Below are 11,264 nucleotides of genomic sequence, written 5' to 3' on the forward strand. Positions count from 1 at the left end.
CAAATATAACACAGGAATGAACACAGTTGTCAGCAAATATGGGGAGAGAGACATTATAAGAAATGTTCATTTTCTCTCTTAATAGTTTATGCTGTCATTACAGCTTGTTGCTCCTTAGCTTAGTGATTGCTTCTTCCCACATTGTGAGTCTCTCTCTCCCCCTATTCCGCTAGCAGAATAGGGGATTTGAATAGTGCCACTTGCCTCCTTCAAGGATGTTGCAAGTCGGTTGGTAAAAGGAATTTGGTCATGAAGAGTGAGCTACAGGCATTGGATTTTATTTGTTCATAGAGTTGGAGCCTTGGAGGTTGTCCTGGCCTTGGTTTGTTGAAGCCACTAGAGGCTTGTATGGATGCGCCTTTCTTGAAGATGGCCGACTACACGTTTCTTGATAAGGCATTCAAAAGGTCAATGTAAATCTGATTCTGGATCCTCTGGAGACATGATGGAGGAGCAGCGTAAAAATCTAGAGGAGCAACAAAAGATGTTGGTGGAGAAACAAAAGGAAAATATAGGGAATCCTGATCCTACAAAACCAGGGAGAAGGAAGAATACCGACTTGGATGGAGATGGTAAGCAGCAAAATCTTTGTTGAAGTTTTCCAATTCCTTTTAGTCTAGTATTGTCATTTGATATGCATTATGTTTGTAGATACTCCGGAAGTTGATGACTCTAGGATAGTGAGAAAGCCTTTCTCCATTGAATTTATTTGGGTTCCACTGTCTTTTTTACCACGTTGGAAACATCCCCTCATACCTAGGAGTTGGGTAAAGGTATGGGAGTTTGACTATATCAAATTGGGCAAAGAGATAGTGCAATCACAGCTTGCAGATGGATATCGAGAATTACGTGATTTTTTTGCACTTCTACACCAACAAGGGAAGAAATGAAACTCTAAACAATGCACATGGAGTGTGGACTATTACATTGTGGATCTTCCCACAGGGTATGCTACAGGTGATAAAGGAGAGGTTCCATCTTGGAATGTTATCACAAAAGATCATATCTCCTCTTCCTTGGCCGTTGGTGTAGTTGTGATGGATGACAATGGGTGGACTTTGGTTTTCTGCTCTCCATCTACTCTGCCTACTATGGAGTGCTATGCAGTAAGATTAAAAATGGAGGTGGCTTGCAGGTAAATTTATTTGTGTTGAACACTTCATGAAGTATTGCGGGTTATAGGCTAGGGTCTAATGATTCTGGTACATATTGTTTTGTTTCAAGTAGATGGATAGTACAAAGCATGGAACCTCAAGGCATTTTAGACACACTTGGGATTAGTGTGAAGGTGAGTCTTCAGATGTATGTTTGCTTCTACTTCTATATCATAAATCACATAGAAATTAACTCATGCTTTTTTAAATAGTCTTATGTTTTCCATGCTATGGCTATGAGGAGGATAGGACAAAGACCCACATTTAACATGCAATCAGCAAAGGGTGTGGCCTCCATGATGAGGATGAGTTTAGATGGCAACTTGCTTCCACATTACTTGCCTTTAGTCCATCGCTCCAAAAGAGTTTGCAAGGGAGGTGCATGGCGTGGATCTCTTGAGAAGAGTCCTGCATTCATACTTATGTTCTTGGAGATGTTGTGTCCTCCAAATGGTTCCATTCTTGAGATCGGGGTAGGGACAGGACCAAGATTAAGGGCTGCACTCCACTCTGGTCACCCTTGCTTGGTAATAGACAATGACCCAAAGATATGTACTGGACTACTTCTAGGAGTGGTGGATGCTATTTATGCAAGTGTGGGATCATTTAAACAGCATTATATGGTCATGGATGTCGATGCCGAGGAGGAAGAAATCAATTTTGCTGTGCCATTGGACTAGTGAGTAAAAAATGTTGTTCTTTATTTTGAATGAATACCTTTCATTTACACATGTAAGAGAGTTCTAGAGTTTCATTTTGAAGTGAATTGCCAACTTACACAGAGAGTATGGCCATGCACATGGAAAGGAACGACAAATCATATAACTATGAGTTGAGGGAAAAGAGGAGATGACTGACTTTATTTGTGGATGACTCCACCGATGAGAATTAGTTTATGGTTATACTTTATGGTCTACTAGACATTAGTGCTATCTCACATACATGATATTTATTTTTGGCTATCATTTTGATTCTAAAATTTTGTGACATTATGTGTATGAGACAATAGTTTGGAAAACTTTTTTTGGGTGCACTCTAGTTTATTAATGCGCAAGTAAAATCTACATTGGAGGTACATATTGTTTTGGCTTTTGGAAACAATCTTGAGCTTCTATTTTGTTGGTTGGCATTATTATTTAATGTAAGATTCTATGATATGCATTCCTTTTCCTTCACACGTTATCACTCTTACTTGTTATATTACCTGCATCTGGTAAACTTGTTGCATGTGGTTTGTAAAATATTCTTTGGCGACTTACATATGGATGAGCAAGCTGAAGTGCACACATACATTTATTGGTTGGATTGGTTCATTGAAATTCAAAATTTAAATTACGCTTGTGGGTTACAATTTTTAGTGTGGAATCCTGGATTCATGATCTGGATTTAATGTTCTTTTGGTTAGGAATATATTGGGCAAAACTTCCACATCTAATAAAAGTTTTATGCAATATGCTCAAACCTTGTCCATGGATGGAATCACATACATGAGTGGCCAACTTAGAGAAGCAGTCTACTTTGGGTGTGAGGAGAATAGAGAAAAAAAATAATGAATTTAAAAATATGAATGTTCCGAAAGATAATGTATCATTCTAGGGGGGTTGCAAATGACCTTGACCTGTTTTAACATTTTCTTGAAATACTATACATGGAAAGTTTGTACTGTTAGAATTGAATAAATATAGTTGGTATTTAACATATGTCACTGTAATAGTGTTCCAATATGATTCCTTGAATGAATATACATTAAAAAATGTTGCAAAAAGGCTCGCTCGGACTTCTCCGCTCGTGGTTTTCTACTCGGATACCTATAAAACCCCTTGTTGTTGGAGTCATAATAAAAATTGATGCTTTTGCCATACCCTTATCAAGCTAAAATCACGAAGATAATGAACCTTTGTAGAAAGAAGGGGTTGGTTTAATATCAATCTAAAGGTTAAGAAGTAAAAATAATATACCTTTGTAGTGAAAACAAGGGGGGTTAATTAAAAAAAAAGTAAAGTACATATACATCTAGAAATGAATTGAATAAAGGAAAGAATAGTCAATACGAAAAGGAATGAACTTTACACATATAGAGTAATGAGGAAATAATGTGGAAAAGGAACCTATGTCAGTAATTAATAACTACAATAAGATTAGTGAAGTATGTAGAAACAAGAAAGAAACAAATTATAACCTACAATAATATTAGTAAAGTAAGTAAAAACTAGAGGGAAGATATTTAAAGTGGGAGAAAGGAAAGAAATGTATAGAGAGGGGCTAGTTAGATGTGTAAAACATTAAAAAGAGGAGAGGGGGGGTTGTATATATCAAAGGATAGGAGATAAAGAGTGGGGTTAGGAGAAGAATTGAAGGAAAAAGGGGGGGGGTGGGGACCAATTAACTAAATCCGAGAGGAGAGGGGTTTTTTGAAATAAAAAAGGAAAAAAGGGGGGCTTTTGAAACAAGAATTAACAAAGGCATAGGCCGCACAAAGAGCAGAGCCATAGAGGAGGGCACAGTTGTGGGGCCACTTGAGAGAGAGGCACAGAGGAGGGAGTCAAACTAGTGAGTGAAAGGAGGGGGTTTAATTTCTAGGTATAGCTAGGCTAGTCAAGGCAAGGGAAGTCGAGGAGGTGAGGAGCCCGAGGAAGCTGAAGAGAGAAGGATGGTAGGAGGTGCACATGAGTTCAAGGATGGTGAGTAGCATTAAGGGCTACTTGTGTGGGTAGAAAGGTTGTGGGTAGGCCTAGTATAGGGGACATTAAGGGCTTTAGAGAGCCTTTGGACTAATAGGGGAGAATTAGTTTAATAGCAAAATCAAGGGAGAAATTGGTGAAAAAAATAAAGAGAAATATAGAAACATAGTACAAAATAGAGTAGGGTAAAATAGAAAAAAGGAGTAGGGTAATCAGTGAAAAATCGAGAAACAAAGTAAAGCAATAGAAAAAAGTAAAAATTTTGTAAAACATAGTTTAAAAATAGGAAAAAATAGAGGGAGATAGGGAGGGTAGGAAGAAAATTAGGGGAAATTAGGGGGAATAGGGCAAACTTAGGAAAGGTGTTTTCGGAGAAAATTGGGGGGAATTAGGGAGAGTAGAGTAAAATAGGCAAAATTAGGGGGAGAAAATTAGGGAAAAGAGGAGGGAAAATTAAGGTAAAGTCGGGTGAAATAAAAAGGGGTTTTTTTTTAAATAAAGGAATTATAGGGAGAATAGATATTAGGAGAAAAAGAAGAGGGGGGGGAGGGAAAAATAAAGTAAATGTAAAGGGGGAATGAATAGGAAGTGTGTGTGTGTGTGTGTACCGAGCTTTGCCCAAGTAGGATACAACACACTAGGTGAGACAGTAGGTCATCAACTAGTGTGATCACCTATTGTCTACTTGAAGAGAATAAGAAGTATTAAGAAGTACAATGGAAATCAAAGAGAAGTACTTGAGTGAGGTAGGTGAACAATATGGAAGCAAAGAGGAAAACTAAGTTAGATAAGGGAGTCAAAAAGCTAAATAACAGCCTTGATGACTTAGAGGTCCTATGTGCAATCATCCAAAGTTGTAGGGGAAAGTGTGTGTGTGTAGTAGACATTTACAACACCCCTTTCCATAGTGAAGAGTATACAAATTTGGAGTAGGAAAGAGAAATGTTTATTAGATAAACTTTGCAATAAACATCACAAAAAATGAAGTAGCATCATTAAAGGATGAACAATTGAAACTTCCTACTATTCGTCTGTACATAGTAGGGTCTTCCAAAAGCTCACGTGCATTTGCGTTCAGCTTCACATTCTACTCCAAAGGAATTGAAATAGGCTTACAGCCTGTCATCCCATATTTGGACAGCATGTCCAATCCATACTGCCTCTACAAGAGTTGTATCCCACTTGGTGATCTAATCACCTCAATGCCCAAGAAATAACGCAGCTCTCCCAAATCCTTCATCTCAAACTTCTGCTTCAATAGCATTTTCACATGAAGGATATCTTCATCACTATCAACTGTGATGATCAAATCATCAACATAAATAACAAGCAGCATAATACCTTTCTCTGTATTTCTCACATAAAGTGAGAAATCTGCCTTGGAAATATAAAAGCCAATAGTGACAAGATACTGTCCTATCTTGCCAGACCATGCTCTAGGTGCTTGCTTCAAGCCATACAAGGCTTTCTTCAACCTACAAACAAACTCAGGATGAACAGCATGAACATAACTTGGTGGCTGCTCCATAAAGACCTCTTCTTGCAAATCACCATGCAAGAAGGCATTCTTTACATCCATCTGATGTAAATACCATCCCTTTGATGTAGCCATAGCAATGACTACTCTTATGGTTGCCATCCTTGCAATTAGACTGAATGTTTCTATATAATCAATGCCATATGTCTGTGCATACCCCTTGATAACTAATCTTGCCTTGTATCTATTCACAGAACCATCTGCATTGTGCTTCACCTTATAAACCCACTTATAGCCAATTGCATTCTTGTCTTTAGGCAAAGGCACCAATTCCCATGTAGCATTTGCTTCCAAGGCATCCATTTCTTCATCCATGGCTTTCTCCCATTTTTCTTTTCCCATGGCTTGCTCAAAAGAAGTGGGTTCTGGTTCTTGTATCACTTTGACCATATAGGCATTGTGAATGGCTGTAAATCCATCATATTTCAGCCTATCCATAGGATACCTAGCTCTGGTAGACCTGTGAATAGGTGCACTTCCAGGTGCTCTCAAAACATCCTTGGTCTTCCTTACTCCAAGTGTAACAACAGAAGGAATACCCAACTCATCATCAATGCTCTGTTCTGAGCCACTGGATTCACCATCCACATAAGAGTGACCTGCATTCACATCAAACATGGGCTGATCTACCTTTTCTTTTCCTGTTCATGATACTTGCATACCACTATTTGCATTGCTTTGAGGAGGTTCTCCTGATCTCAATCTTCCTATCCATGGCAAAGCATGTGAAGCACTGCAGGTCCACTAATATTTTGTGATTGGTGCTGTGAATTGTGTGCAGCATTACCATTTTTTGCATCTACATCATCAATCACATTTACTGGTTCATATGAGCTGCTCATCTCATCAAAAACAACATCTCTACTCACTATAAACTTACGAGTAGAAGGGTTATAGCATCTATACCCTTTCTGCTGTAGAGAATAACCAATAAGGATAAACTTCTCAGCTTTTGGATCCAACTTGGACCTCAACCCATCTGGCACATGAACATAGGCAATGCAACCAAAAATTTTCAAATGAGAAATATCTCATTTCCTACCAGTATACATCTCCTCTGGCATGATGCCATGAATTGCTGCAGTGGGAGTCCTATTCATTATGTAAATTGTTGTAGCAACTGCTTCAGCCCAATAATAATCTAGTAGGTCTTTTTCATTTAGCATGGCCCGAGATACCTCTCTAATATGCTTATTTTTCCTTTCTACAAGTCCATTTTGCTATGGGGTATGACTGCATGAATATTGCTGCTTTATGCCATGCTCCTGCAGGAACCTTGCAAATGCATTTAAGAGGTACTCTCCCCCTCCATTTGACCTTAGGCATTTTATCTGCAGGCTTGTTTCTTTTTCAACCGTAGCTTCTTTTTCCCATCCTGCATAGACAAAGGAATTTTACCAATCTGCACAATAGGATGTGCAGTATCATCACCAATCTCCACAAATCTTGGTCTTTCCATTTTCCTTGCATCCTGCATCCATTCTGCATGACCTGTCATGTGGTTTGATGCACCTGAGTCAACATACCACACATCATTGCTTTCTCCTGCACTTGTCATAGAATTGGTCATGTGTTGCACCATAAACAGATGCTCATTTTCGTCATCACCCTGTCTACTAGAAGATGCATAATTCCCTTGCTGCAATTTTCCATTCATGATGTCATTCTGCTTTTTATAGCAGTCTTTACCCATATGACCCATTTTACCATAGTAGTAGCATTCTATATTGTTGTTTGTATTTTGGCCTCTCTGCCATCCACCATGACCTCTTTGGCTCCTCCTGCCTCTAGAGTTACCATGTCCTCCTCCATAGGACTGGTTTTCTCGAGTTTGCTGCATATTCTGATTTCTACCATGGCCTCCAGATCGGCTTGCTCTACCTCTGCCTCTATCTCTTCCAGCATTTGAGTAGAAGATAGCTTCTTTTGAAGTTCCTCCCGAAGAAGATGCACCACCATTTCTCTGCTCTTTAGAAATTAGAAGAGCAAACAACTCCTCAAAATCAGGAAATTTTTCATAGATGGCAATGGATGTCCGAAACTATGCATAATCCTTTCCTAGACCATTCAAGGTCATAGAAACTAAATCATCATCTTCCACTAGCAACCCAATGGAAGCAGGTGCATCTGCAATTTTCCTCACCTTCATGTGGTAGTCATTGATGCTCATATTTTCTCTCTGCACATTGTGCAACTCCTACTTGAGCTACATTTTCCTGGCTTGTGTATTTGTGTTGTACATTTTTGCCAAAGTATCCCATGGCTCCTTTGGTGTACTTGCATCCTGAATATGCACAATCATAGAATCTGAAATACTGATAGACAGCCAGTACATAACTTTTTTGGCTCTCTCATGCCATCCTTCAAATGCCTGCATTTCTTGTTGATTGGGAACATTAGGAAGAACTGGTTCTTCTTCATTTCCTAATGATGAACTCCCAATAGCCTTTTCCCATAAGGAAATTCGTCATTCTAAACTTCCATGCTTGGAAGTTGTTCTTGTCAAGCTTTTCAATGACAATCTATGAAAGAGAATTAGATGCCATTATAAAACACTGCAAAATATTCTATCACTGCAAAAAACACAGCTTCTGCCTCACAAGGGCAAATCTACAAAACTGACGAAAGTGGTATTTGACCACACAGTCACTTCCTAGTGATGATTTTGCATGAACAGGCAATAAGAATGATTCTATAACTCCCAATATCTCTGTGCACAGGCATACGATGCGATTTCTGTGGCAACTTTTCACCGACCTGCAAAGCAATAGATGCACAGCAAAAACAGGGCCTTTTTCTTAGTGCTTGTGGAGAACTTCCGCCTCCAAAACGGGCTCCAAAATGGCCTCGAATCAGAAAAATAAAGTCACCAAGGGCTCAGCCCTTACCTGTAGCATATACTGCCCTCTCGCCACACCGCGAAGGGCGTCTCAATCTGAGACAATGCACTCTTGCACTTTCTGGCTATGCTACCTGCAGAGATTTACTCCCAAACTCGAAAAAGGAAAGCAACATTGGTCCTCTTACCAGGACACCGTGAACTTGGTTTGCTTTCTTGAGCTCCTTTTTCTCCCAAAGGTGGAGGCTGAAAATAGTTTTCCTCTTCTTAGTTGTGAAAGCCAAAAGAACTCAAGTACAAAGAAATAGAAGAACCCTATCTGTGGGTCTCAAACCAAACTCAGCTAACTAAGGTGGCATACTAACTGAGCCATGAACTATAGTACATAAGGATAGCTGTCATGCAACTATTATTCATGGGTGATGTACTAATCGCATCTGCAGCTCTAACAAGTCGGTGACATAAATGCACAACGGTCACCCCGGCATATCACGAGTGGAGCTCGATATCTCAACACAACATCTGCTACTCTTACAACTACGTGCAGTTTTGTGCCATCTTCTGTGTGCACTTCTTTGCTTTTGCACCTACAATCAGTGTGTCTTATGCTTGTGGATTCCTACGCGCATCTGCATCCGTGCATCTTCTAGGTTCCCGCGTGTCTGCATCCATGTGTCTTCTGGGTTCCCTCACATCTTCTTGTCACGATCGCAAATTCGCGCATCTCAGCTGGCGCATTTGCAAAACCCTAGCCTGTGGTCTCTGCACGTTTCAAAAACTCTTGTAACCCACACCCTCCATCCTCTTCTTCTTCTCTTCTCCTCTCCTCTCCTTTTATTAAGGAGTGGGAATTAAACCCAAGACCTCCCCATTCACAAAAGGAAGACTTACCAATGGGCCAGCAAATAAGAAGTGATCAAAATGTAATGATATTGCTGATATCTGGAAATATCATGAACTGTAGCTCTCTAACTGTGGAGAGTTTCCTCTTGCTGTGAAAAGCAAAAGTACTTCACTTCATGTGCACTATTTATATCTCATACTAGATTGCAGATTTTGATTTTTTTCAAGTACGCATGCCACATGAGGAGGGTCGATATTTATGTGACTTCTCGACAAGTTCAAGGATTTGGTGCTTGGTCCTCTGCTCATTACAGCTACCAATTGGCGAGATCTCTTTCTTGATCTTCTTGTCAATCTTCAACAAATGCATTGCTCGAGGAGACAACGGGTGGGATGATACATCGTGGATGGTTCAAGGTGAAGAACTAGTGATACACTGGGAGGGCTTTGGTTCCAATTCTACTTAGTGTGGTGATCAAGCTACTTGCTCCATCTCAGGTAATTAAAAGGGTCACATTTTTCCAAGGGTGGGATGATCCACAAGCTTGGGGTGAGATTTGGTGCATTTGCTTATAAATTCCTATGGATAAGCTCATCTTGAATGATTTCTTCTCGACCTCACTACAAAGGTTTCTAGGGATCAACTATGGTTGGTGATGTTTCGACCAAGGAATCCCTTTGTACTTAATCAATCCTTTGTGCCACATTTTGGGCTTCATGTTGTAATTCTTTTTGGTCAAAAGATAAACTATCAACAAAGGATAGTAAGTTTGTTTGGTGCTAAACGTCTTGCTCAAGTATTGAATTCTCCCCACCCTCTTCTTCTACCTATCTTGGACTATCGAGAAACTTGGATGTCTGAATTTTAGTCTTGGTGTAATGACATCTTGGATCCTTCAATTTGATGGAGCATACAAACCTTCGACCAAGGTTGCTAGTGTGGGTGCAAAGCTCACTTCACCAGGGGGTCAGGTGTATTGTTATAGCAAGTCTACACTTGCAAGTACTTGCAACCAAGCTGAGTACTCGGCACTCATTTTTGGGCTACAAAAGGCACAAGAACATCACATTAAGCAACTTGAGGTGCGAGGAGATTCTCAACTCATGTGTGAACAAGTTAGTGGAAGGTGGAAGGTGTGGAGCAAAAGCTTGGTTCCATGACATCAACAAGCATTGGAACTTTGCAAACAATTTGAAGAGGTAAAAATTCAACATATCCCTCAAGCTCAAATTTAGTTGCTGATTTCTTGGCACGTGAAGCTTGTACTTCAATCACGCATGAAATGAGTGGAAGCACAACCCCAACAAAGCCACAAGCCACAAATGAGGGTGATCATTTGTAAAGAATGCAAAGGTTGTGGTCATCATGAAACTAAGCATTGTGCATATTTTGTGAAGATTGTGGGAGAGAGGGAAGGAGTCTCACTTGCGGCTTTCTCACATGCACAATGGGGGAATACACACAAAGGTGGAGGCTGAAAACAGTTTTCCTCTTCTTAGTTGTGAAAGCCAAAAAAACTCTAGTACAAAGAAATAGAAGAACCCTATATGTGGGTCTCAAACCAAACTCAACTAACTAAGGTGGCATACTAACTGAGCCATGAACTAGTGTAGATAAGGATAGCTGTCATCCAGCTATTATTCGTGGGCGGTGTACCAACCGCATCTCCAGCTAACAAGTCGGTGACATAAATGCACAACAGTCACCCTGGCATATCGCGAGTGGAGCTCGATATCTCAACACTCCCCCTCGAGCTCAATCCCAATTCCTGCACACCAAGCAGGTCTCTGAACTTGCGCAGCTTCTCTGCGCCCAATGCTTTCGTGAATATGTCACCTACCTGATCCTCTGTGCTGACATAAACTAGATCAATAAGACCTAGTAAAACCTTCTCTCGCACATAGTGATAATGCACCTCAATGTGCTTTGTTCTAGCATGGAAGACTGGGTTCTTTGCCAAGTGTATGCTGCTCATGTTGTCACAATAAATGACAACTGGCCCATCTGTAGACTGATGCATATCATAGAGTAGCTTATGCAACCAAGCTACCTCACATGCAACCATTGCTGGACCCCTGTACTCAGCCTCTGTGCTCGACAAGGCAACTGTAGGCTGTTTCTTGCTGCTCCAAGTGACTGCAGCACTCCCAAAAGAGAACACATATCCACTGGTAGATCGTCTATCAGAAATGCTACCAGCCCAATCAGC

At 40.2% G+C, this 11,264-nt stretch overlaps 1 protein-coding gene across 1 annotated transcript; it reads left to right on the plus strand.

Annotated features, from left to right (window-relative positions):
* The first annotated feature begins 403 nt into the window (after positions 1–403).
* LOC147905494 (uncharacterized) lies at positions 404–898 on the plus strand. Its single transcript, XM_087392800.1, has 2 exons — positions 404–572; positions 652–898. The coding sequence occupies exons 1-2, from the start codon at positions 443–445 to the stop codon at positions 888–890; spliced, it is 369 nt and encodes a 122-aa protein (XP_087248926.1). The 5' UTR covers positions 404–442; the 3' UTR covers positions 891–898.
* The last annotated feature ends 10,366 nt before the right edge of the window (positions 899–11,264 follow it).

This window comes from Dipteris shenzhenensis, chromosome 1 (assembly GCF_047967505.1).
Source record: "Dipteris shenzhenensis isolate YYH24624 ecotype China chromosome 1, Dip_SZ_1.0, whole genome shotgun sequence".
Taxonomy (NCBI): domain Eukaryota; kingdom Viridiplantae; phylum Streptophyta; class Polypodiopsida; order Gleicheniales; family Dipteridaceae; genus Dipteris; species Dipteris shenzhenensis.

Excerpts from the sequence above, each read along its gene's own strand:
- LOC147905494 (XM_087392800.1), top strand. The coding sequence starts at position 443 with ATGATGGAGGAGCAGCGTAAAAATCTAGAGGAGCAACAAAAGATGTTG. Across the intron at positions 573-651 it reads TACCGACTTGGATGGAGATG|ATACTCCGGAAGTTGATGAC; the intron begins GTAAGCAGCAAA and ends TTATGTTTGTAG.